At 45.9% G+C, this 27778-nt stretch overlaps 2 protein-coding genes across 3 annotated transcripts; one reads left to right on the top strand and one right to left on the bottom strand.

The window, feature by feature from the left end:
- The first annotated feature begins 3714 nt into the window (after positions 1-3714).
- Positions 3715-18790, top strand: ppp4r4 (protein phosphatase 4, regulatory subunit 4). Its single transcript, XM_084559660.1, is given in 25 exon segments — positions 3715-3859; positions 6931-7004; positions 8449-8551; positions 8605-8611; positions 8614-8778; positions 9878-9951; positions 10138-10244; positions 10445-10552; positions 11657-11985; positions 12509-12651; positions 12732-12851; positions 13075-13152; positions 15142-15225; positions 15343-15516; positions 15606-15711; positions 15854-16001; positions 16106-16250; positions 16369-16407; positions 16498-16569; positions 16645-16705; positions 16775-16858; positions 16941-17031; positions 17342-17403; positions 17495-17807; positions 18485-18790. Coding segments are annotated over 25 exon segments (2841 nt in total). The 5' UTR covers positions 3715-3751; the 3' UTR covers positions 18531-18790.
- A 1831-nt stretch (positions 18791-20621) lies between these two features.
- On the bottom strand, positions 20622-27345 carry serpina10a (serpin peptidase inhibitor, clade A (alpha-1 antiproteinase, antitrypsin), member 10a). Of its 2 annotated transcripts, none has more exons than XM_084560131.1 (6): positions 27211-27345; positions 23316-23612; positions 22952-23245; positions 22553-22826; positions 22046-22193; positions 20622-21214 (listed from the first exon to the last, which is right to left on the bottom strand). In XM_084560131.1, exons 2-6 carry the CDS (start codon positions 23602-23604, stop codon positions 21032-21034), a joined length of 1188 nt encoding a protein of 395 aa, XP_084416257.1. In that variant the 5' UTR covers positions 23605-23612; positions 27211-27345; the 3' UTR covers positions 20622-21031. The 2 variants fall into 2 exon arrangements, with proteins under 2 accessions (XP_084416257.1, XP_084416258.1); XM_084560132.1 differs by having other exon boundaries at positions 23316-23615; positions 27211-27338.
- Between the last annotated feature and the right edge of the window lie 433 nt (positions 27346-27778).

Here is a 27778-nt window from a genome sequence, read left to right on the forward strand (position 1 = left end):
CCAGGTGTGTTTATACAGATGTGTTCATATGTTCATACAGGTGTGTTCATACAGGTGTTTTAGGCAGGTGTGTTCATACAGGTGTTTTAGGCAGGTGTGTTCATACAGGTGTGTTCATACAGGGTTGTTCATACAGGTGTTCCAGCCAGGAGTGTTCATACAGGTGTTTTAGTCAGGTGTGTTCATACAGATGTGTTCCGGCCAAGAGCATTCACACAGATGTTTTCATACAGGTGTTTTTATACAGGTGTTTTAGCCAGGTGTGTTCATACAGATGTTTTAGATAGGTTTGTTCATACAGGTGTTCCAGCCAGGAGTGTTCATACAGGTGTTCCAGCCAGGAGTGTTCATACAGGAGTGTTCATACAAGTGTGTTCATACAGGTGTTTTAGCCAGGTGTGTTCATACAGGTGTTTTAGGCAGGTGTGTTCATACAGGTGTTCCAGCCAGGAGTGTTCATACAGGTGTGTTCATACAGGTGTGTTCATACAGGTGTTTTAGGCAGGTGTGTTCATACAGGTGTTCCAGCCAGGAGTGTTCATACAGGTGTGTTCATACAGGTGTGTTCATACAGGTGTTCCAGCCAGGAGTGTTCATACAAGTGTGTTCATACAGGTGTTCCAGCCAGGAGTGTTCATACAAGTGTTCCGGCCAGGAGCATTCATACAGATGTTTTCATACAGGTGTTTTTATACAGGTGTTTTAGCCAGGAGTGTTCATACAGGTGTTTTCATACAAGTGTGTTCATACAGGTGTTTTAGCCAGGTGTGTTCATACAGGTGTTTTAGGCAGGTGTGTTCATACAGGTGTTCCAGCCAGGAGTGTTCATACAGGTGTGTTCATACAGGTGTGCTCATACAGGTGTTCCAGCCAGGAGTGTTCATACAAGTGTGTTCATACAGGTGTTCCAGCCAGGAGTGTTCATACAGATGTTTTCATACAGGTGTTTTTATACAGGTGTTTTAGCCAGGTGTGTTCATACAGGTGTTTTCATACAAGTGTGTTCATACAGGTGTTTTAGCCAGGTGTGTTCATACAGGTGTTCCAGCCAGGAATGTTCATACAGGTTTGTTCATACAGGTGTGTTCATACAGGTGTTCCAGCCAGGAGTGTTCATACAAGTGTGTTCATACAGGTGTTCCAGCTAGGAGTGTTCATACAGGTGTTCCGGCCAGGAGCATTCATACAGATGTTTTCATACAGGTGTTTTTATACAGGTGTTTTAGCCAGGTGTGTTTATACAGGTGTGTTCATACAGGTGTTCCAGCCAGGAGTGTTCATACAGGTGTTCCGGCCAGGAGCATTCATACAGATGTTTTCATACAGGTGTTTTTATACAGGTGTTTTAGCCAGGTGTATTTATACAGGTGTGTTCATACAGGTGTTCCAGCCAGGAGTGTTCATACAGGTGTTTTAGTTAGGTGTGTTCATACAGGTGTGTTCATACAGGTGTTCCAGCCAGGAGTGTTCATACAGGTGTTTTAGTCAGGTGTGTTCATACAGGCGTGTTCCGGCCAGGAGTGTTCATACAGGTGTGTTCATACAGGTGTGTTCATACAGGTGTTCCAGCCAGGAGTGTTCGTACAAGTGTGTTCATACAGGTGTTCCAGCCAGGAGTGTTCATACAGGTGTTCCGGCCAGGAGCATTCATACAGATGTTTTCATACAGGTGTTTTTATACAGGTGTTTTAGCCAGGAGTGTTCATACAGGTGTTTTCATACAAGTGTGTTCATACAGGTGTTTTAGCCAGGTGTGTTCATACAGGTGTTTTAGGCGGGTGTGTTCATACAGGTGTTCCAGCCAGGAGTGTTCATACAGGTGTGTTCATACAGGTGTGCTCATACAGGTGTTCCAGCCAGGAGTGTTCATACAGATGTTTTCATACAGGTGTTTTTATACAGGTGTGTTCATACAGGTGTTCCAGCCAGGAGTGTTCATACAGGTGTTTTAGTCAGGTGTGTTCATACAGGCGTTTTCCGGCCTGGAGCATTCATACAGATGTTTTCATACAGGTGTTTTTATACAGGTGTTTTAGCCAGGAGTGTTCATACAGGTGTTTTAGCCAGGTGTGTTCATACAGGTGTTCCAGCCAGGAGTGTTCATACAGGTGTTCCAGCCAGGAGTGTTCATACAGGAGTGTTCATACAGGTGTTTTCGTACAGGTGTTTTTATACAGGTGTTTTAGCCAGGTGTGTTCATACAGGTGTTTTCATACAAGTGTGTTCATACAGGTGTTTTAGCCAGGTGTGTTCATACAGGTGTTTTAGGCAGGTGTGTTCATACAGGTGTTTTAGGCAGGTGTGTTCATACAGGTGTTCCAGCCAGGAATGTTCATACAGGTGTGTTCATACAGGTGTGTTCACACAGGTGTGTTCATACAGGTGTTCCAGCCAGGAGTGTTCATACAGGTGTTCCGGCCAGGAGCATTCATACAGATGTTTTCATACAGGTGTTTTTATACAGGTGTTCCAGCCAGGAGTGTTCATACAGGTGTTTTAGTTAGGTGTGTTCATACAGGTGTGTTCATAAAGGTGTGTTCATACAGGTGTTTTTATACAGGTGTTTTAGCCAGGTGTGTTCATACAGGTGTTTTAGATAAGTGTGTTCATACAGGTGTTCCAGCCAGGAGTGTTCATACAGGTGTTCCAGCCAGGAGTGGTCATACAGGTGTTCCGGCCAGGAGCATTCATACAGGTGTGTTCAAACAGGTGTTTTTATACAGGTGTTTTAGCCTAGGTGTGTTCATAAAGGTGTGTTCATGTGTTTAGCCAGGTGTGTTCCGGCCAGGAGCATTCATACAGATGTTTTCATACAAGTGTGTTCATACAGGTGTTTTACAGCCAGATACAGACACGTGTGTTCCGGTTACATCAGACGCAGTCTCTAAACTTTGTGAATGAGCTCTTTCACGCGGAGCCGTTTCCATAGAAACCAGCTGAGCTGCTGCACTGCGGCCATGAGCCTCTATCCGCACGGCCTGGTTCCGGTCCCAGCATCAGATCACTTCTAAAGTCGGACACATTCCTTCAGGCGTTTTGGTAAAATCCGGATGAAGTTTGAGACGGACCAATCCAGAAATGAGGCCGTTTGTTGGTGAGTGTGGGTCGAACTGAGTGGGTCGGTTTATAAAGGGATCCTCTTCTATAACGTGTGGTGGACACAGACGCATAACGCAGCTCTACGTGACGTTCGCACCGACTGGAGCCGCTGAGAAGGCGGAGAAGGTTTGGGATTCATCGGAGTTCTGGCTTCACGTTCAGTGTCTTCTAGTAAAGACACGATGTTATGAGACGTGCTGTAAGGACCGACTGCAGTGATGCGTCCCTGACAGCGGCTGCCGGAGGCTCTGCTGCCCGCTCTCACTAACTGACCGGGATGTTACAGATGTTCCCCAGAAAAGAGGAGATTTTAATAAAATAGTCGCAGCGCGGAGGAGACGGCGTGAACCGAATGGACGCCTTGGCCGTGTTGACTTGTAGACTGGTATGTTTGGAGACTATGCTGGTTCGCTTCGTCTGGAAATGACCGAATGATTGTTAAACTGCAATTATTTTGAACGGAGCCTGGCGTGACGTTCCCTCCGCCGCGGATAGATCGAGCAGGGATCTCCTTGGAAACGGTTGAGCCCCCCCTCCCCCCTCCCCTTCCTCTCACACACACCACCACCACCACCAGGGATGTTGGTGCTGAGCCTCTCCGCCTCCTCTCCTCTAACGACCAGTAGCAAACTGGGCCGTTCCCAGTGAGCAGATGTTCCCCAGCAGGATGGCTCTGAGCCCGGCCAGCCTGCTGTGCGGCCCCCTGGAGGAGCTGCAGGAACTGGCCTTCATCGAGAGGCCGATCCGCAGGAGCTTGAAGGTAGGAGCTGCTCACACATGAAGGAGGCGTTGATGTGTTGACCACATGTGTGTGACATGTGATGATGATGATGATGATGATGATGATGATGGTGGTGGTGGTGATAGTGATGGTGATAGTGGGTGAGTCAGTGGGAGGAAGATCAGCAGCCTCTCTGCAGGAAGCTGAGGGGAGACCCGTTATCTGCGCAGCATGACGCAGTTTGTCCACCTGTCTGTCCTCCTCTGCGCAGACAGACAGACAGACAGGATGTCCTCCTCATCAGCTGACAGACTCATGGTTATCAGTCACCATCAGAGAAAATTAACATCATCAATAAACTGTCAGATCTGAGTTTAGTCTTCAAAAAGATCAATGTTAAACATAATTCACTCTTCATTTAGTCAATTGATCAATTCAATTATAATTCAATAACAACACAAATTGTCTCAAGACTCTTTACAAAATCCAGAATCAGAGCAGCACTAACCGGAACCAGAACCAGAACCAGCTCATATGTGGGGGCCCATCTGACTGAGGCCAGGTAGAGACAGAACAAGAGAAGGAGAGAGGAGGAACCAGATAAAGACCCATCTGACTAAAGTAGAATCTGGGGAGGGGAGGAGGGGAGATGGAGAGAGGGACACACAGCTGTTAGCATGCTATAAAGTAGTAATAGAGTTGAAATTAGAACATTAGAGCTCAGTGCATCATCCCCCAGCAGCCTAGACCTATAGCAGGATGGGAAGTCCCCCAGCAGCCTAGACCTATAGCAGGATGGGAAGTCCCCCAGCAGCCTAGACCTATAGCAGGATGGGAAGACCCCAGCAGCCTAGACCTATAGCAGGATGGGAAGACCCCAGCAGCCTAGACCTATAGCAGGATGGGAAGTCCCCCAGCAGCCTAGACCTATAGCATGATGGGAAGTCCCCCAGGAAGTCCCCCAGCAGCCTAGACCTATAGCAGGATGGGAAGTCCCCCAGCAGCCTAGACCTATAGCATTATGGGAAGTCCCCCAGCAGCCTCAGCCTATAGCATAATGGGAAGTCCCCCAACAGCTTAGACCTATAGCATCATGGGAGATCCCCCAGCAGGCTAGACCTATAGCATCATGGGAAGTCCCCCTTCAGTCTAGACCTATAGCATCATGGGAGATCCCCCAGCAGTCTAGACCTATAGCATCATGGGAGATCCCCCAGTAGTCTAGACCTATAGCATCATGGGAAGTCCCCCAGCAGTCTAGACCTATAGCATCATGGGAAGTCCCCCAACAGCTTAGACCTATAGCATCATGGGAAGTCCCCCAACAGCTTAGACCTATAGCATCATGGGAAGTCCCCCGGCAGCCTAGACCTATAGCATCATGGGAAGTCCCCCAGCAGTCAAGACCTAAAGCATCATGGGAAGTCCCCCAGCAGTCAAGACCTAAAGCATCATGGGAAGTCCCCCAGCAGTCTAGACCTATAGCATCATGGGAAGTCAACCAGCAGTCTAGACCTATAGCATCATGGGAAGTCCCCCAACAGCTTAGACCTATAGCATCATGGGAAGTCCCCCAGCAGTCAAGACCTATAGCATCATGGGAAGTCCCCTGGCAGCCAAGATGTATAGCCTCATGGGAAGTCCCCCAACAGCTTAGGCCTATATTATCATGGGAAGTCCCCCAACAGCTTAGACCTATATTATCATGGGACGTGCCCCAACAGCTTAGACCTATAGCATCATGGGAAGTCCCCCAGCAGCCTAGACCTATAGCAGGATGGGAAGCCCCCCAACAACCTAGACCTATAGCATCATGGGAAGACCCCCAGCAGCCTAGACCTATAGCATCATGGGAAGTCCCCCAACAACCTAGACCTATAGCATCATGGGAAGTCCCCCAGCAGCCTAGACCTATAGCATCATGGGAAGTCCCCCAGCAGCCTAGACCTATAGCAGGATGGGAAGTCCCCCAGCAGCCTAGACCTATAGCATCATGGGAAGTCCCCCAGCAGCCTAGACCTATAGCATCATCACTAACTGACTAAACTTTATCAGAAACCTTCATCCTGAACCCAGACTGGGAGCTGGTTCCTCAGGAGTGGGTCCTGGTAGTTGAAAGCTCTACCTGCCACTCTCTACTGGAGAACCTCTAGGAACCACTAGGAAGACAGAACCTTACTGGGGGGACTCTGAGCTCAGATGTAGCTAGGCCTTTAAGGACCTTGGATGGAAGCCCATGAAGAGAAGCTAAAACTGCAGTAATGTGACCTCTGGCTGCAGTGATGTGAATCAGTTGGAGTCTTTCCAGAGAGCTATGTGGATCAACTTGATAATAATGAATGACAGTGATCCAGCCTCTAGTTCCTCAGCTCTGAGACAGGATAAAAGAAGACAGTCCTGGAGTTAAAGAACATGTCCTGGAGTTAAAGGACATGTCCTGGAGTTAAAGGATATCATCTGATCAGATATCAGTAGAACTGGAGGCCAAGCCATCCAGAGAAACTAGATGATCAAAGAGTGAAGCTCTGAGGAGTTTAGAGATAAATACAAGGACTTCTGTTTGAGTCTAGAAGGAGACAGTTAAAGCTCGTCCTTCATGTCTTTAATGAGTTTAACCAGCTGATAGATAAATATAGCTCGTTTCATTTGCATAGAGATGGAGGTTGATGCAGTGTTTCCTGATAATATTTCTAAGGGAAACATGTATAATGTGAAGAGTACTGGTCCTAGCACAGAACCCTGAGGAACTCCATAACTACCTTTAGTATAAGTAGAAGAATCATTGTTGGACTCTGTCTGACAGATAGGATTCAAACCTTTAATCAAATATTGTGATGAATGGAGTCAAATGCAGCACTAAGATCTAACAGGACGAGGACAGAGACAAGTCCACTGTCTATACCTGATCAATAACTGATCTATACCTGATCAATAACTGATCAATAAATTATCAATAAAAGATATAAGATCACTAATGAAACTGATACAAACAGGAAACAGTCTGACCCTCTGCTATACCTGTACCGATGATGATGATGATGATGATGATTATGATTATGAAGATGAAGATGATGATGTCACCCAGGTAAATGATCAGTGTTTCCTGTCAGACTCCAGAGGAGATTGATCAGCTGACTGTGGACGAAGACCTGAACGACATTGAGAGGGCGGTCTACCTGCTCAGGTGAGATTAGACCCAGTTGATGATCACCTGTTTAAATTCAGGTGAGAGTCTGAGTCCTCCAGAACTTTGATCAGTCTTCTAGAGACCAACCAGTAGGAGTAGCTCTTCCTAGCTTCCTAGCCTCCTAGCTAACAGTAGCTCTTCCTAGCATCCTAGCATCCCAGCTAACAATAGCTCTTCCTAGCATCCTAGCCTCCCAGCTAACAGTAGGTCTTCCTAGATTCCTAGCCTCCCAGCTAACAATAGCTCTTCCTAGCATCCTAGCCTCCCAGCTAACAGTAGGTCTTCCTAGATTCCTAGCCTCCTTGCTAATAGTAGCTGTTCCTAGCATCCTAGCCTCCCAGCTAACAGTATCTCTTCCTAGCATCCTAGCCTCACAGCTAACAGTATCTCTTCCTAGCATCCTAGCCTCACAGCTAACAGTAGCTCTTCCTAGCCTTCAGTCCATCTCTGTGACCCAGTAAACTCTACACTAATTAAACGCTGGAGTTAATCAGCAGACTGGTCCCAGAGGATCTAAACTAGTTCACTGAACTGATTCACAAGGATTCAGATAAACTGAATGTGGATCTAAATCCAGAAACCCAGCGTAATCAGTAAGATGTCATCCTTCACAACACTCTCTCATTCCAGTATCACATTAACAATATCACCCATTCAGCCTATTTTCACCTACACAATATCTCCCGTCTCCGTCCATCCTTCTCACCCGACAATACTGCCACTCTGGTCCATAGCCTGGTCACGTCCCGTCTGGACTACTGCAACTCCCTCTTATTTGGTTTACCGGACAAATCCATTCATAAACTGCAACTGGTTCAAAACTCTACCGTATGTATCATCACCAGAACCCCCTCCATGAGTCACATAACACCTGTCCTGCAGCAACTCCACTGGCTTCCTGTTAAATTCTGCATTACCTATAAAATCCTACCTCTCATCTTCAAGGCCCCTCAGTTCCTCACTCACCTCTTCCACATAAACATCCCCACCTGCACTCTTAGGTCATCTTCATCCATCCAACTCACCCTCCCACCTGCTCGCTTTATCACCATGGGATCCAGAGCCTAAGGCCGCTAAGCCCCACGCCTCTGGAATGCCCTCCCAGAACACTTAAAATATTCAGACACCACCTTCAAATCCCAGCTTAAGACTTATTTATTCAGACAGGCCTACTCAGCTCCATAGTTTCACTTCTATCTGCTGTCATTTGTATGTACCTACATGTTTTACATATATGTGTGTGTGTAATTTTGTACGGTGACCTTGAGTGTCCTGAAAGGCGCCTATAAATAAAATGTATTATTATTATTATTAAACTCTCTGGCGGATTCACTTTCATGTCCTCTGTTCTTACTTCACGTCCCTTCTTCCCTCTGTCTCCATCCATCTCTTCCATGTCTCTGTCCCTGCTGTCCCCTCTTGTCCTCATCTCTTTCTTCAGTGTGGGTCAGGAGGTCCAGAGAGCCAGCGTCATCAGTAATCTGCCTAGTCTTGTACGCCAGAATCCAGCGGAGACGTTTCGACGTGTCGTACCAAAAGTTCGGGTATGTAGCATCAGACTGCGATCACTCCAGGAAGTATCCGGTGTGTTTTACAGGTAACCTGTCTGTCTGTGTGACCCAGGAGGTTCTAAATGGAGCTGGAGCTGAAATCCAGTTGGCAGCAGCAACATCGTTTTTAACCATTCTGCAAGATGACATCATCCTTATCCACACCCACACCTACTCCATCCTGAAGACTGTCCTGCTGCACCTGAACCACAGAGACGCAGGTAAACTCACCTGAACCACAGAGACACCACAGAGACACAGGTAAACTCACCTGAACCACAGAGACACCACAGAGACACAGGTAAACTCACCTGAACCACAGAGACACCATAGAGACACAGGTAAACTCACCTGAACCACACAGACACCACAGAGACACAGGTAAACTCACCTGAACCACAGAGACACAGGTAAACTCACCTGAACCACAGAGACACAGGTAAACTCACCTGAACCACAGAGACACCACAGAGACGCAGGTAAACTCACCTGAACCACACAGACACCACAGAGACGCAGGTAAACTCACCTGAACCACAGAGACACCACAGAGACACAGGTAAACTCACCTGAACTACAGAGAAACCACAGAGACAGGTAAACTCACCTGAACCACAGACACCACAGAGACACAGGTAAACTCACCTGAACCACAGAGACACCACAGAGACACAGGTAAACTCACCTGAACCACAGAGACACAGGTAAACTCACCTGAACCACACAGACACCACAGAGACGCAGGTAAACTCACCTGAACCACAGAGACACCACAGAGACAGGTAAACTCACCTGAACCACAGACACCACAGAGACACAGGTAAACTCACCTGAACCACAGAGACACAGGTAAACTCACCTGAACCACAGAGACACCACAGAGACACAGGTAAACTCACCTGAACCACAGAGACACAGGTAAACTCACCTGAACCACAGAGACACCACAGAGACAGGTAAACTCACCTGAACCACAGAGACACAGGTAAACTCACCTGAACCACAGAGACACCACAGAGACACAGGTAAACTCACCTGAACCACAGACACCACAGAGACACAGGTAAACTCACCTGAACCACAGAGACACAGGTAAACTCACCTGAACCACAGAGACACCACAGAGACACAGGTAAACTCACCTGAACCACAGAGACACCACAGAGACACAGGTAAACTCACCTGAACCACAGAGACACAGGTAAACTCATCTGAACCACAGAGATTTTCAGAGGATGCAGAGGTTGCCATGTTTGTTGCCGATGTTGCTGATGTTGCTGATGTTGCCGATGTTGCCGATGTGTATTTCTCTGTTGACAGTGGTGAGCAACGCCTGGTTGGAGACTCTGCTGTCGGCCATCAATGCGTTGCCAAAGGAGACCATCAGACAGGAGGTCAGTTTTTACGTTACAGGATTTTGGATCCAACCCTTCATTATTAAAGACTGATCAGGAAGTTTAAAGTGAAGAACATCTTCAATGATCTGGACAAGTAGATCTTTAAATGACTCATACATGTCAGGTTTGTCTATTCTGTCTCCGTACCTGTCTGTCTCATCTGCTACTTGTCTCTGTCCACAGGTGCTGAACCCTCTCCTGTATCAGTCCCAGATGTCTCACTCTCTTCAGACTCGTCTGGCTAGCTGTCGCATCTTAGGAAAAGTTGCCTGCAAGTTTGATTCTCACATGTGTGTAGCATCGTATACTCTGTACTCTGTACAGTATTACATTAACATAATCTGTGCACTGTAGTTCTGCATTAATATTCTGTAGAACTAAATTAACACTTATATGATATCTGATATTTGAGACATGAAGCTCTGAGCAGATCTTTGTGTCCGTGCCTCTGAGGCATTGTCTCACTTTCTCTGACATTGTGTTTCATCAGAGTGAAGAATGAGCTGCTGCCATTGGCTCGATCTTTATGTCAGGACCTGGAGTTTGAGGTCCGAGCCTGTATGTGCCGTCAACTGGAGAACATTGCTAGAGCCACCGGGTACCTGCCAGCAAACACTGACGACATAAAACACTCATTCATTCATTCATTCATCTTCTGTAACCTCTTGTCCTGTGAAGGGTCATGGGGGGCTGGAGCCTATTCCAGCTGTCATTGGTCTAGAGGGGGGGTCCACCCTGGACAGGTCTCCAGTCTATCCCAGCTGTCATTGGTCTAGGGGGGGGGGTCCACCCTGGACAGGTCTCCAGTCTATCCCAGCTGTCATTGGTCTGGGGGGGGGGGGGTCCACCCTGGACAGGTCTCCAGTCTATCCCAGCTGTCATTGGTCTAGAGGGGGGGTCCACCCTGGACAGGTCTCCAGTCTATCCCAGCTGTCATTGGTCTGGGGGGGGGGGGTCCACCCTGGACAGGTCTCCAGTCTATCCCAGCTGTCATTGGTCTAGAGGGGGGGGGTCCACCCTGGACAGGTCTCCAGTCTATCCCAGCTGTCATTGGTCTAGGGGGGGGGTCCACCCTGGACAGGTCTCCAGTCTATCCCAGCTGTCATTGGTCTAGAGGGGGGGGGTCCACCCTGGACAGGTCTCCAGTCTATCCCAGCTGTCATTGGTCTAGGGGGGGGTCCACCCTGGACAGGTCTCCAGTCTATCCCAGCTGTCATTGGTCTAGAGGGGGGGTCCACCCTGGACAGGTCTCCAGTCTATCCCAGCTGTCATTGGTCTAGAGGGGGGGTCCATCCTGGACAGGTCTCCAGTCTATCCCAGCTGTCATTGGTCTAGAGGGGGGGTCCATCCTGGACAGGTCTCCAGTCCATCTCAGGGCTAACACAGAGAGACACTCACACCTACGGCCAATTTAGAATCACCAATGAACCTAACCAGCATGTCTTTGGACGGTGGGAGGAAGCTGGAGAACCTGGAGAGAAGCCACGCAGACACAGGGAGAACATGCAGACTACACACAGAAAGGAACCAGTCGGCCTGGATTAGAACTCAGAACCTTCTGGCTGGGAGGCATCAGTGCTGACCACCTCTCCACTGTGCCGCCCCAAACCCAAACACCACCCAAACAAAACCCTGACCTATTACTGACCAAACGATGACGGGTAACACTGTGATGAGACAAGGTGTGTTGTTTGTCCTTCAGGGTGGAAGACATCAGGACAGAGCTTCTCCCTGAACTGGTGGACCTCGCTGGAGATGAGGAGAGCAGCGTCCGCCTTGCTGCTTTTGACACCATGATCAACCTGATGGAGATAATGGACAGTGGTGAGTCTGTGGATAGAAGACAACCTGCAGTACGTCAGCAGTGCTGTGTAAACACCTGGTTCAAAGCCCTGTCTTCCTCCTCAGACGATCGACTCCACATCGTGGTTCCTCTGGTGATGTCTGTGTGTGATGCCTCGTCGCAGGGAGACGAAGCCATCATGGCAGCTTTGTCGTTCCAGTTCGGGAAGCTCTGCAGCGGACTGGCAGGTATAATTCATATTCAGACAAGAAGATTAATCAAGATCAGCTGATTATTTCCAGTCCATATAGCAGTGCAGGGGTGTCTATACTTCTGTACCTGGTGGGGTCCAGAACACCAGTGAAACAGTGGAAAGTCTCCTGAAGTCTATGTAGGGATGACATGGAGCTTTTTTGGCCTAGCTGCCTTCAGGGCCAGACACAGGACATAAGTGGGGGACCATGTAAACCTGTTATAATTCATCTCAGAAATTTCAACGGTTGCCGTCTGGCAGGGAAGTAGCCAGAGTCTTTGACTAAAGGTGAACCAGTACTGTGTCTACGAAGTCAGGGCCTTGCCCTCGTCCACAGCACTAGGTCTGGAACTGTACTCAATTTTTTGTTATGGATGCTGAGAGGGTCAGCTCCCTTGTTTAGTTTCTCTGTCTGTGCTGAACACCGGTATCTGGTCTTCTTAACACAACCAGATTGTTGTTTTGTTACTGGACTTCTATGTCAGGTGGATTTCGGATTATCCATTATTGTGTTTCAGGTTCCGTGTCAGATGAGCAGAAAGGTCGCTTACTACAAAGGTTTAAGGTGCTTTGTGTCGCCGGACTCCAGACTGAAGGAAACCAGACTGACGGCAACACAGAATCCACTCTGATCCGCTGCAACTGCTGCTACAACCTCCCGGTACACACCACAAACACACTGAGTCTCTGTGTTTCACACCTCTGCAGATGGTGAGGTCACTTCCTATTCTCTCCATCCAGGCCATGGTAGTGTTTGCAGACTCTGCACACTTTCTGTTGGAGCTCTATCCTTCTTTCTCCACTCTTTGTTGTGACCCAGAGGTCAGCGTCCGGCGAAGTGCTGCAGCCAGTTTTCACCAGGTCAGATAACCACAACACGAAGGTCCTGCTCCGCTGTCATTTGTTCAGCAGAACCTGTCCTTGTTGTCAGACCTGCACAACATTCACATGAAAGATAAACGATAAAGATAAAAAAAGATACTTGCAAAAATGTAAATGTATCTGTCATACAACGCTTTAAAGTATCTCACTCTGATTGGCTGTCTCCTCTAATGTCATGCAATGGCCCTGCCTCTTCCTGTAGGTGGTGAAGCTGCTCGGCTCAAATGTCCACCTGGTCCACAAAGAGCTCCTGTCTCTGCTGCAGGATGATGCTCTGGAGGTGAGAGGTCCTAACTGGACCAAACTGACTTCCTGTTCTGATGTAGTTCTGTATGTTGTATTTTTATTCATGTAGCTTCATTACTGAGTGAATAAGGAGCACTGATGATCCAGAGTAACAGCAGGTCAGCGTCTCGATACATCACACACTTAATGAACAGTCAGTTGTCAGATTATTGAATGGTTGGAGAAATGTCCAGATCTAAACATCTGAACCACTTTGACAAGGACCAGGCGATCCAGATGACTGGGTTCTGGTCAGCAGGTGAGGACCTTCTAACAGGACAGATACAAGGTGTTGATGCCTTAACAGTTCTGATCCAAATCTTACAGAACATACACTATCAGTCATAAGTTTTAGAACACCAGACTTTTTCCAGTTTTCTACTGAAAATGATTCAGTTTAGTGTCTCATTACACTCTGAAATGAAATCATAGAACAAATAAGCGTTTTGAGTTGAAAAACAAATCATGGATTCAATTTATAGACCAAAATGTTTTCTAAACCTTTGACTCATCAGAGTAGCCACCTTTGGCAGATATAACAGCTGAACACACTCGTGGCTTTCTTTCTACAATAGGAATCAAATATTCTCCAGAAAGTTCTTCCCAGGTCTGTTGCAGAAGTTCTCAGAAATGTTTGGCACTTGTAGGATGCTTGGCTTTCACTCTTCTGTCCAGTTCATCCCAAACCAGCTCCATGGGGTTTAACTCTGGAGATTGTTCTGGCCACTCCATGTTGTCAAGCTGACCATCTTGTTCTTTTCTCCTGAGGTAGTTCTGTCATAGCTTGGACTTGTGTTTTGGGTCATTATCTTCCTGTAGGATGAACCTCTGACCAACTAGGCTCATACCAGAGGGTATTGCATGGCGCTGCAGAATGCTGTGGTAGCCATTTTGGTTCAGGATGCCTCTCACTCTGTACAAGTCACCGACCCTGGATCCAGCAGAACAGCCCCAGACCATCACACTTCCTCCTCTATGTTTGACAGTTGATGTCACACACTGTGGAACCATCCTCTCGCCTACTAGACGCCGTACAAAGATCCTGCCTGATGAACTGAAGATTAGAAATGTTGATTCATCAGTCCATAATACCTTCTTCCAGTCTTCAGTAGTCCAGTGGTGGTGTTTCATGGCCCAGACGAGCCTCTTTGTCTTAGTCTGACATCTTAGCAACGGCTTTCTTGCTGCAACTCGTCCTGTCAAACCTGCAGCTCCAAGTCTTCTCTTCACAGTTGAAACTGAGACTTGTTTACTACGACCACTATTAAGCTGAGCTTGAAGCTGTTGTCCTGTGAGCCGCCTATCAAGCTGTTAACTCTCAGAAACTTGTCCTCTGATTCAGTTGTCTTTGGGTCTGCCAGACCTCTTCCTGTCAGAGTTTCCTCCAGTTTCTGAGTGAGTGCCTGTTCTCACTGACACCTTGACTTTCTTTACAGTTTCCCTGTAGGACAGACCTACATTTAGTGTTATGATGGTATGTCTCTCTTCATTGTTAATTGCCTTTTTCTCTCCAGTTTTGTAGCAACACACTACTTTCTGCAGTACAATACTGTTCACCTGATGCTCATGAGGGTCTGGTACCACAGTGTGTTCCAACACTGCTTTCATGCAGACAGAAGAGGTTGTAAGGAACCAAGAAAAGTTGGAACACCTGTAGGAATCAGTAGCACCAGCTTTCAAGGCTGATTCAACCTTCATTGCTGCAGAACAGCTTTAAATTGTTAACCCACCTCATGTTCCCTGAAAGAGGCCTTTTTGTATAACTCTGAAATGTACATTATTTTTCAGTAATAAAAAACTGAAGAATTAGGGTGTTCTAAAACTTTGCACCGGTAGTGTATAAAATTTGCTGCAGATGTTGAAGGAGCAGCATCATGTTGGTCAGGAGGTTTTTTTCTGGATCATCGGTGTATCAAAAACATAGCCACACTTCATTCCAGCTGCTGTATGCTTTGTTAGCTTAGTTTTTATTGTTGCTGTTGAGGTTTTGGACGCTCTGATGAATCACTTTGAAGAAATTCTGGAGACAGTCCTGTCCAGGGGAGAAAACCTGACACTGGACAACAAGGTGTGAAATTAAACATCAGTTCAACCTGGTTTTATTTTTCTCCTTCATTTGTTTTTCTCTCTGTGGCATCTGATAGTCAGACATTTTTCTCCTCTGTTCTCCTGTGGTTCTCCTCAGTTCCCAGAGTTACTGTCGACGTTGCTGCTAGCAGAACAGAAGGTCGGATGTTCTCTGCGTTGGCGGCTGCATGAGAAGCTGCTGCAGCGTTACAGCTGCCTAGCCAGACTGCTGCCAGGAGAACTGCTGCACCAGAGCTTCTCCCCTCGCATCTTCCTCATCCTCACCACCAACGTCAGCACCGACAGACGAGCAGAGACAGACACAATCCCATAGGTGTGAACCAGGTGACAGACAGGTAACTCTGCTTGTTGTGGTTGCAGAAAGTGTTGCCGGTGCAGAAGGAGGCAGCTCGGACTTTCTGCACATTCCTGCGGTACAACCGCAAACAAGAGCAGCGCCAGGAGATGATGGAGCGACTGATCCAAGGTCAGGACTTCTTTCCCTCTGATATTTCTTCTGCAGAGCATCAAGTGTTAATTATTGTTAGCAATGGTTTATCAGGTTGGTGTTCAGTGAGACAACATGCGACCATGTCTGTCAGTATATCAAACAGACCAATGTTCCTCAGATCTTGCTCAGGGTCGCAGCTACTGGAACCGCCTGAGGTTCCTTGATGTTTGTGAAACTGCCACCGAGATTTTCTCCAGAAAATACTTCAACAAACACTTCCTGATTCCAGCACTGGAGCTGGTCCACGACCCTGTGGCCAATGTCAGGTAGATCCTCATCATTCTGTCCAATGTGACAAAAATAATCTGTCTGAAACCAAAACACCTGTCGATCTGTTCATCTCTCGTCTGCTCACATTTCTGTCTCTCAGGTACAAATTGTGCCAGTTGTTGCCCAGGTTACGTTCATCACTTCGTCTGCCGGCCGACAAACATTTTCTGCAGAAACTTGACTTCTGCGTCCAGAAACTTCTCTGCAGGGAGAAAGACAAAGATGTGGTGGCCACGATTCGCAAGGTAAGACCTACCAGAGACCAGTCCAGATTGTGACTGTACCGTTGAAACAGGTGAATCAGTTCAGCATGCCAGCTGTAACAGAGGATCAGTGATGAACTGTGTTCATCATGTCTTCCAGACAGTCTTGGAACTGGACAAACTGGACCTGTCTGAGCCTGTAAGCAGCCTGTTAAGTGAAGACACAACTGTGAGTACATCAGGTTCACTTCTCTCCTGTAACCTCATTGTTTTTTCTGTTTGTGGGAAGTTTCACAAGAGGCAGGAGAAGGACCTGTTGGACCAGAAGAAGGAAAAGGAAGAAACCCTGCTCCTAGAGATGGTGAGGCTGAGACTGACAGCGTCTCTTCAATCTGAACCTGCCTGCTTTGTTTTAATGGCGTCTTTATGTTGTCAGGAACAGCTGGAGCGCCATCAGAGCGACGCAAAACTGAACTCTGACAAACACGACAGGAAACGTGAGCTCATGCTTTATTTTTGAAACGTTTAAATTCTCAGTTCAGTAGTAAACTATCACTCTTTGACAGGAAGAGACAGTAAAACCAGTCTGTCTGCAACCAAGTCCATGTCCATGTCTGTGTCCTCATCTGCAGCGACCTCCTCCTCAACTGGTAAGTATGAAGACAAGTTGATGATGATGAGTATGATGATGAGTATGATGATGATGATGATGATGATGTCTCCTCTGTGCAGGTAAAGAGATGAGGAAGGCTAAACTGTCTCGGAGTCGGTCCCTAAGCAGTCAGCCAACATCGTCCAAACCTTTGAACTCAGACAGACCTCTGTAAGAACAAGCTCCTCCTTCTCTCTCACAGAGATCAGGTCTGGAAACCATCTGTGATTCATTGTTGCAGGAAACGGGATCAGTAGACAGGAAGTAGTGAGCCACTGAACTGTGACCTGATTTAATTTGTATGGAATATCTGAGTGAAATGTAGTATTGATGTCAACACAGTGAAGACACGTGCAGGTCGGGGCCTAAACACATCACTGTATAAATGCTGGGGCGGTTTCAGGCTCAGTCCAGGGTGGAGGTCTGGTGTTTGTTGTGAGACAGACTAAACTGAGGTTCAGTGAATGTTTTTGTGTTTCAGGAAGGTTAAAGATCTGAGCAGTTCGTCTGGACCCGGGAAGTCGTCCATGCTGTCCAGCAAAGGTAGCACCTCCCCAAACAGCAGCAACACCGATTGACAGTGAACATCCTCTGTGATTGTCTTTATTCTTACATCACTTCCTGTGTCGCACAGATGACTCCCTAAGGACAGCCCATTTCACCATGGCAACCCAGTCCTCCTCCCCCATGCCGGTCCTGATCCGCAGCAACACCACAAGCCTCCTAGACAGGGCCAGTACCCATGACCAGAGAGACCATAGAACCAGTACACTGGACCACAGAACTAATAACGTGGACCACAGGAACAATAAGATGGACCACAGGACCAGTACCTTGGACCACAGAACCAGTACCTTGGACCACAGAACCAGTACCTTGGAACTGCGCAGTAAAACAATGGACCGGGGGTGCGGGGTGAAGGACAACCAGTCCAGGAAGCTGTCTATGTGAGTTTAAGCCAATGGTAAAATAACAAACAGGTCCTTCAGACCAGGTCCAGGAATGTGAACCAGAACTAATCTAACCTTTCTGGACAAGTCACATTAAATCCTCCACTAAACCACCTGGATCAGTGTTTCATGTTTTAGACCCCGTTGTATCCCTGGTCTAACCCTGGTAAAGACCTTGGTTTAACACTGGGGCTACTAGTTACAGAACCCAGACCGTGGCTCATACTCACCATTAGCACTTATTATGCCTTCACACTCCAGAGTTGGGAAGTAGGACAACCATTTATGTTTCATTTCCAGTTGGTGAGTTGTAGGGTTCAGGGAACAAGAACATCACCAACAAGTCCTTCCACAGTGTCAGTGTTCAGCTACAACAATATTTTAGTGAGTTGTGTCGACTGATTAGTGACACACAGTGTCCAGCCTTGATAACTACTTACCACTGTAGACTGGTTTTACTCTTGGTCCCAAGTTTGTTTTACTTTTCTGGTACCAAAACCAAAAGAATGTAAATGTGCTCTGATGAAGATGTCTATAGTCTGCCCACCTGGTCCACATCTCTCCTGGTTTCAGTTTTTGTTTTATTTGTTCATTTAAATAATCTGAGCAGAAAAGACTGGTTCCAGTTTAAAAGTGATCCATGAGCTGTTTTTGTCTGTTCTTTAAATTTATAGAAGCAGGAAGTCAAACTCCTTCAGCATCCAGTCAGGACAAGACTGAAGATCATGATGTTGTCACACCTCCACTGGGTCATCAGCCAATCAGCAACCAGGGTTTCCATTCAGATAGCAGCTTCAGGACATTACCCAGATTGCAACAGGACATCATCTCTGCCTTACAGTCACAAACAGAGACAGTAGAATCTGACTTCTATTTGCATCTACTGAGCACTGTGTATTCTAATGATCTCATCCTGCCACCTGATTGGTCAGTAAACTCCACTTACAAACCGTTGGTGTGTTCTTGTTGGTGTGATTGGCTAGATGAGCGTTGACATGACATCAGGAACTAGTATTCTAGTTGAGATAAAACCATAGATTTACAAACCTAATGAGGTGATTTGATGAAAATTATATAATTGTATGTGTTTTATAAAGTAAATGACACATTATTCATCATTAATAGATTAGTTTCATGTCTGTAGCCAGGCTGACCTCAGCACTGATGACTTCATGAGATTCTTACTGACTAAACTTTACAGGAATAACTCAAAACATCCTTCAGACAATGTCTCTGTTCAGACTTGTCTCTGTCCTCGTCCTGTTAGACCTTAGTGCTGCATTTGACTCCATTCATCACAATATTTGATTAAAGGTTTGAATCCTATCTGTCAGACAGAGTCCACCAATGATTCTTCTACGTATACTGAAGGTAGTTATGGAGTTCCTCAGGGTTCTGTGCTAGGACCAATACTCTTCACATTATACATGTTTCCCTTAGGAAATATTATCAGGAAACACTGCGTCAACCTCAATCTCTATGCAGATGACACCCAGCTATATTTATCTATCAGCTGGTTAAACTCCTTAAAGACATAAAGGACGTACTGTAACTGTCTCCCTCTAGACTCAAACAGAAGTCCTTGTGTTTGTCTCCAAACTCCTCAGAGCTTCATTCTCTGATCATCTAGTTTGTCTGGATGGAGTCAGCTTGGCCTCCAGTTCTACTGATATCTGACCAGATGATGATGCTATAGAATCAAGGGAAGTGCCCCAGCCAAGACCGATAGCATCCCATCATGCTATAGGTCTAGGCTGTTGGGGGACTTCCCATGATACTATAGGTCTAAGCTGCTGGGTTACTTCTCTGAGATGATGATCCTGTCTTTATCCCACAGTGGGGATATTTGCAGTGTTGCAGCAGGCAATATAAAGGACAGTCCAAACAAGACATTTAAAAAATAAACATTAAAATAAAAAAATAAATAGAAAATGAAATACAATAGGAGTATGTGGTCTACTGGGAGGGGGGCTGGTTTAGTCTCCAAACCTCCAGAAAACTCATATCAATGGTCATAAACGACACAAAACAATAGGGCAATGTAACAGGAATGCATGCAATCTTTGACACCAAGGTGTATAAAATAAATGGATGAATTTAAAGAGAAAACCCTTAAACAGCACAGCAGCGACGCCTCAAAGTGCAGCAAGGGGAAACCGGAAGTAGCTACGGGAACCTGAGAGGTACAGAACAGGCGACTTTCAGGAAATAATCAAAATAAGTAATCTAATTTGTTGAGAAAAAATTCACAAATATTCAACAAAACCGTTATAATAATAAAAAATCGAAAATATTTACAATTAAACCAAGGTGCATTTGTCCCAATAAGTGTCCTTATGTCCTACTACTGTATGTTTATCAGAATCAGAATCAGCTTTAATGGCCAAGTATGTGTGCTCATACAGGGAATTTGACTCCGGTAACTTTACTCTCTTGTACAGAAACACACGGAACTTAAATAAGTGTAAAAAATAAATATCAAACTGTACACAGAAAATAAAAATAGAATTAAAGAAAAAAAAAAAGATAAGAGCAGATATATACAATGATGCAGGAGTTTGTACAGTAGGAATAAATAACTGTTGAACCAGAACCACTGATGAGACAGAGACACAGACCCCCCCCCCGCTTCTTATATTCATACTTTATACCAGAATATGTATAAATGATCAACAGAATGTTCCGACTCGTCCTCTAGTATCAATGAGGACGAGTCAGAACATGACGAGCTCACTGTCGGTCATCTACTGAACACTGAACCGTTTTAATTATCATGTAATTATGTTTGTGGCTGAATGACATCACAACATCTTTAACATGACACATTTATTCAGACGTAACAGTGATTGGATATTCAGTACATACGATGTCATAGTGGCTGTCATGCTAACATGCTAATTAGCTCTAAACACAACAACATCTTGGGATCTGATCCACTGGATGAACTTAGTTATAAAACAAATGACAGTTTCCACCAGCAGAGGGCGCCATGTTAAATAAACACTAACCTTAGCGTGGCAGTATGCTAGCAGCTATAACAGATTAATACTTGATATAACACTTTAGTACTGCAGCTAACTGTTGGACACATGTTGACCTGGTGGTGGCATTAGAGGACAGTCCTCCCAGTTCATCCTCAGGGGAATATGAAAAACATTAGAACACAATCAAGCTGTAGGAAGCAGGTGGGCGGGGCTTAACAACCTGCCAGGTAAAGTAATTTATTTCTGGGTGGGGTCAGTGACTCGGCCCATGAACAGCAGGCTGGTGGTGGTCTGCTGGTAGATGATGAAGATGAAGGGTCTGTTGAAGGTGAGACGAGGAGGGGGGGTGGAGAACACAGTGTCTCCTGAGGTCATACCATCGTTGCTCTCGTCCACAGAGATGACAGATTTATGATAGACCTGGACACAAGAAGACAAACTGGTAAATAAAAGAATAACAACTTCATTATAAAAAGCAGGAGCCAGCTTCAGATATTATTTAAAAGTTTATTTGATTAAACTTCAAATAAACACAAACAAAATCTGAACAGAAGGAATTTGGACCTTGAACTTTGAGCTGGACTGTACTTCAGCCTCATCTCTTAAATTGTTGTACTTGGCTGTCTGCTGACGCCGGATAGAAACTAAAACACACAACATCTGGACAATTAGCGTTTCCACCTGACCAACCACTGGGCAGTTTGATTGAGAAACAGCCCCCTCTGTGGCCACAAGTGGAAATGACAGAAATCTGACATAAAATAATCCTTTAATTTATCCCACAGTAGGCGCTAACAGGAGCTAATGGGAGCTAACGGGGGCTAATGGGAGCTAATGGGAGCTAACAGGACAAGACAAGAAAACAAGAGGACGAGGGGACGAGTAGACAAGAGGTTGGTAGGGGTCATGACGTCCTGGTGAAGGTGGAGGTGTGAACAGGGTTAGACGACTGTGTTGGTGAGTAAAGTGCCGACTGAAACAAACAGATGTGGAGTCTCTGCTTCACTTCCTGTTTTGACCCAGGGACTAAAATAAAAGACAACAGGATTGCTGAAGGTGGCGTTCCCTCAGGCATGTTTGACATCTCCAGGTGTCTTCAGGTGGGAACCTTTGTTCAGACCTCGCTGCTGAGGGACTCATATGATGGTGTCTTTCAACATGTAGCTGTAGTCGTTTGTTTTTATGGCTCGTAAACGTGAGAATTTATTCTTGTTCATGTACAAGTTTCACAATTTGGGCTTCTTGACTCACCTGGTCGAGTTTAGGTCCTTTAGCTCCGCCCATGTTGCTGATGTCAGCGTCATCCTGAAACACCTGAGTGATGTTCAGAGTCTGCAGGACGTCCTTCAGAGAGTAAGAACGCTCCAACAGGAAGCGAGGAAGCTGCACCTCCAACTTCCTGTTAACAAAATAAAACCACAGTAAATTGAAAGAAGATATTCAGATTTATTTTGTGTTCAGTTTCACTTCCTGTTGTTTTATTAATTAAGGTCAAACTGACAAGACTCAAGCAGAAAACTTGGTTCCTGAACATTTTTCGTTAGAAATCTGATTTTCAGACAATGTTTGACACCATGTCCACAGAAAATGTCCACATTTTTCCTTAAGCAGGACCAGTGTCCTTATCCATGTGGTTTCTTTGTTCTGATGTAATTTTAAGGCGTCAAAGCAGCAGAGAGTGATCAAGGTTGTGTCGGCCATCGCCGTGTCACAGAGATAAAGGAGGGAAAAGAACGAACAATAAGAAAAGTGTCTCACGTCTTCTTGAGACGTTGGATCCAGGTCTGGATTTTCTCAGCCGTCACTTCCTCCTCCACGGTGATGATGTCCACACCTTCATCAGGCAGCACCGCCAACATGGCCGCCCCGTCCGTCATCGGCAGCTTCAACACGCCGGCCTTCACAGAGCGGTCGTACGCCAGGAAGTACTTATCGGCCCTGAACATCATGGGAACCATGACGACGTGGTATCTGTCCACGTAGAAACGCTCGTCCTGAGTGGATGACGAGTTGAAGGGCGGACTGAGCCGGGCTGAAACACACAGAAAAAACTTTATTTACACACAGATACATGACAGAACACACCGCGTCCAATCAGAACCCTTCTGTCGGTACTCAGGTGTTGGGTAACCCCGCCCTCTGACAGATGATACAAACTCTGGTAGGAGGCGGCGGTGACGAGCAGCAGCTGAGTTTGAGGGTCCAGGTTAGACACCAGCTCCTGGACCTGGTCTCCGGTCTGCTCCTGGACCCAGAGGTTGATGGTGTCAATGGCCTCAAGTGGCACAGAATAGGATAGACTCTGAACAGTGCCCCCGAACTTAGTCTGAACCAGGTCCTGGTAGGACTGGGACACCTGGAGATTCTGGGAGGGCAGGATGGCCACGCCCTGCCGCAGGCTCGTGGCTCCACCCTCACGGAGGACCCCGTTCCTCAATGTCTGAAAAAGATCTGACAACAGAAACCTTTCAGAACCAGACGACTGAACCGCAGCACCTTACCCGCGACCACCGACACCTACCTGGGATGTTCTGAGGATCCAGTCCCGTCAGCGTGAGGCCCTGCAGCAGCTGGTCTCTGGTCGTACCGCTGGTGGCGCTCAGCAGGGACAGGAGTCCAGTGGACAGACAGAATGGAGATACAAAGACATTGTCATCAGTGCGGCTGGCGACGGCTCGGTACAGCCGGACAGCAAAGTCAGCATTCCTGTTGGACAGGTCCTCCACGGACTCGATGGTCTCAGAGGATGCCGGACTCAGCAGGAAGACCAGGAGGACGGCGACTAAGGACGAAGGGACGGAGGGAGACATGGTGTCCTCTGCTAGACGAGAAGAGAATCATACCAGGAGTCAGTCAAAGGTCCAATTAATCGATTATCAGTGACTTGATGTGGTCAGACCTGATTAAATGGCAGCAGTCTTCCTCTCTGATTCATCTATTAATCCTAGACCTAGAGAGCTTTAATTCATTTGAAAGTCTTCCTCTTAGTCTTCCTCATCCAGACTGGATGTTGTGGTGTATCGTCCACCTGCTCCTCACTCTGAGTCTTTATGTGATTTAGTTCTTAGAACAGATCAAGTCATTATAGTCGGTGACTTTAACATCCATGTTGATGTTGTCAGTGACAGCCTTAGCTCCTCATTTACTTCAGTGTTGGGATCTGAACCTGGTGGTGCATAATCAGGTAACCACATGGCTGCTTTTGTCTTGGGAACAAAGGAGCCCTGGAAAAACCCCAGTATCCCACAATCCTCTAGGTGTGAAAACTGACCAAGCAGTTCACTGGCTGACAGTGGCATGTGACCTCTGAGGTCATCAGGTCATATAAAATGCACCGTTTTGCCTTTGTTCTCTCTCTTATTCTCTTATCCTCTTACCCTCTACAACTCCACACCTCCACGTGGAGACCCCCAGCCGCTCGGCTGCAGCTGGGTGCCAGGCCTGTTCTCCTTACAGCAGCGAAGCGAGATCCTGCTGAGGAATCTACACCAGGTCTTTTAGCCAACAAACAGAAGGTTTGCAGGCTAAACTCCCAAACAACAGGAGCCACACGGCTAGTTAGCACCGAGCTGCTAACAAGCCACTTCAAAGGACTTCAAGGAGCGGCCAGTTTCCCTCCGTTTGCCATCAGGAAAACACAGCAAGGACTTCAACTTTTCCCGGTTTGGCTTTCCATCAGGAACTGCCAGCTAAAGGAGCAACACACCAGAAATTGACTTTCCACCAAATCTGGTAGTATGACCTGGGCCTAGTCAAGCTAAGCTAAGCTAAGCATAGAACTTTGATTTGATGTGATATTTGTTTATTTGAGTTGTTTATAGTATAGTGGTTTGATGTTAGTTTAGATTATGCCACACATAGACTCAGGGTCTTGCATGCTTAACTAACCACTCTTCCTCTAACCTGGCACCTCATAAAACCCTTATCACATTCCACACATCTACTGGCGAGCACATGGTCTGAGTGTCCCCACTCAGCAGCCATTGTTTCCTTTGTGTTCAAGACCTCAAGGCCCAGCGGCCATCTTGACACGCCCACAACCGGCGGCCATCTTGACACGCCCACAACCGGCGGCCATTTTGGCTCACACACAACCAGCGGCCATTTTGGCTCACACACACACACACACACACCTGTATTGAGTACACTGTAGTTAGCTTGTATGTTTACTTTTATTCTTGTTAATAAATGTCTTTTAAACATACCTGTCTGTTTAATATTGCACAAGAGTGAATGTTGCCAACCTCTACACTGCCAAGAACTCCAAATTCCTTCAACTGTAACTAGTTGTTGACGTGGTAATTTTGGTTATAGTTATTAAGTTAATTATTAATCCGAACTCCAAATTGACAATTTAGTATAATTTATGAGACTGTTTTGATTAATTGGCTATCTTTTCCCTTCCTAGAAGGGTGGTGCCCCGAGGTGATCTAGTAATTCAGATCCAATTATTTAATAATAAATAATTATTTTTGATAATTATTAATTATTCATGATAGCCAAACCCCAATACTGAGTGCCTTAGTACCAGGCCCAACATCAGCAACCACAATTTAACTCCTGCACTAGTGGATTGTTTTGTTGATGGCACTGCAGCATCTCTTAGTTCAACTCTAAACTTAGTTGCTCCTCTGATAAAGAAGCTGATGAATGGGAGGAGCCTAGCTCCCTGGTATCATTCACAGCTGATCAGTTCAAAACAGGCAGTCTGAAAGATGGAAAGAATCTGTCATTCCACTAATTCTGAAGAAGTTCACATAGCCTGGAAAGATAGTTTAACAACTTATAAAAAGCTCTCAGTAGTATTAGAACAGCATATTATTCATCATTAAGAGAAGGAAACAAGAACAACCCCAGATTTGTTTTCAGCACTGTAGCCAGGCTGACAAAGAGCCACAGCTCTGTTGAGCCATCTATTCCTTTAGCCCTCAGTAGTAATGACTTCATGAGCTTCTTTACTAATTAAATTGTTGGCATTAGAGAAAACATTCAAGACACCCTTCCTCCAGCTGTAAAGATGGAAGTTCAGTGACATTAGAAACTTCTGTTAAACATTATTTTGATTTTTCTGTACGCTGTGAACGTTTTGTGAAATTGACAATAAAGAAATCTTGAATCTTATTTTCTAAACTTCTAGTTAAAGTTGTTGCTAATCAGTTGTGACCACTTAAACAGGAATGGTCTGTTTGAAGAGTTTCAGGTTCTAGAGTTCATCACAGAACAGAACCAGCTCTGGTTAAAGTTACCAATGACCTCCTCATGGCTTCACACAGGGACCAGGACTGTCTTCTTTCTCCTGCATCAACTAGGTCAACATCAGGGACACCCTGTCTCAGAGTGATGCTGAAAGACTGGTTGATGCTTTAGTGTCTTCCAGGCTGGACTGCTGTCTTTCATTATTGTCTGCCTCCAAATACTCTTGAAAATGTTGCAGGAATTAACCAGAGAGATCAGATTAGTCCAGGTTTATCTCCAGACTCTTCCTCCTTTCATCCAAGGTCCTTAGAGACCTAGCTCCATTGAATCTTAAAGACCTCATTGGGCCAGATCATCTCAAAGTTCAGGTCTACTTGTGGTTCCTAGAGGTTCTAAAGTAGAATGGGAGGTAGAGCCTTCAGGTATCAGGACCCTCTCCAGTCTGGGTTCAGGAGGCAGACCCCCTCAGGACTTTGATAAAGCTGATAGTTGGAGCCGGACTGAACCAACCCTTAGTGATGCTGCTATGGACCTAGGCTGCTCAGAGCTCCTGTCCTCTACTCTGTCCTCTATTAATTAATTAATACTTTGTTTAGCTGTGTCCCTCTCTCCATTTAGTCAGAGGGAAGTTTGTCCTTTCTCCTCTTCTCTCTCTCTTTTTCTGTCTCTCGCCGGTCTCAAGCAGATGTGTCCCTCCAGCTGGTTCTGGTTTGGTTCTGGTTTGTGTTGTTATTGATCCTTTAGAATAAAATTTGAATTGAATTGAATTGATCGATGAGGCTCAGTCTGACTCTAACAAAGACCTTAACCCTTCTCCAGTCCAATCAAATCTCTGCTCTCACACAACTGCACTCTGATTGGCTCTCAGGACACTACAAACGAACCAATCAAATGGATCAATGTCCCTCTGTCAATCTTAATTAAAACCAAAGGCTGTCATTCAAAATAAAACCTCAACATCCTGCTCATCAGTAACATCATCGAGCACAACACGCACTTCCGGTCTGCGGCCGCGCCCTCGACGTCTGATGACGTCATCTGTTTTTGTTTTCTAATCAGGCTTTTAATTTGGAAGGTTCTTCCTGTATCGTCCGATCAGTCACACCAATAGTGACGTCATGTATTGATCAGCTGCAGTCCGTGGCGACAACAATGATCAGAAGAAGAAGAAGAAGCTGATCGATCAGTTATTGATCAAAATGTGGACGATAAGCACTCACCTTCAGCTTCTTCTTCTTCTCTGGACCTTCAGCTTCTTCAGCTTCTTCAGCTTCTTCTTCTCTGGACCTCCAGCTCCGGGTTCTGATCAAGTCTCTTTTCTCTAACCCTTCACGCACTGCGCATCACCGTCAAGTTTGCACAGACTAACACCGGAAACAGTACCACATCCGGTCAGCTTTTGACACTAAGAGTCGCGTCCTCGATTATTTGTGACGTCACACTTCCAAACAAACAAAAACATGAAAACCATGCTTTTATTCTGAAAGAATCAGAAACATTAAGGGCTGTTTCCTGTTGGCACAAGTAACGAACATGGCATCGGTGTTAGTTTATTGTGAATATGTTGATCTTGTTAATAAAGTTTATTGTAAATATGTTGATCTTGTTAATAAAGTTTATTGTAAATATGTTGATTGTGTCAATAAAGTTCATTGTAAATATGTTGATCTTGTTAATAAAGTTCATTGTAAATATGTTGATCTTGTTAATAAAGTTTATTCTTAATATGTTGATTGTGTCAATAAAGTTTATTGTTCCTTTGTTGATCTTGTTAATAAAGTTTATTGT

The sequence above is a fragment of the Chelon labrosus genome, assembly GCF_963514085.1.
Source record: "Chelon labrosus genome assembly, chromosome: 14".
In the NCBI taxonomy this organism is placed as follows: Eukaryota; Metazoa; Chordata; class Actinopteri; order Mugiliformes; family Mugilidae; genus Chelon; species Chelon labrosus.

Excerpts from the sequence above, each read along its gene's own strand:
- serpina10a (XM_084560131.1), bottom strand. The coding sequence starts at position 23,604 with ATGTCTCCCTCCGTCCCTTCGTCCTTAGTCGCCGTCCTCCTGGTCTTC. Across the intron at positions 22,194-22,552 it reads ATCCAACGTCTCAAGAAGAC|GAAGTTGGAGGTGCAGCTTC; the intron begins GTGAGACACTTT and ends TTTTGTTAACAG. Across the intron at positions 21,215-22,045 it reads AAGGACCTAAACTCGACCAG|GTCTATCATAAATCTGTCAT; the intron begins GTGAGTCAAGAA and ends TCTTGTGTCCAG.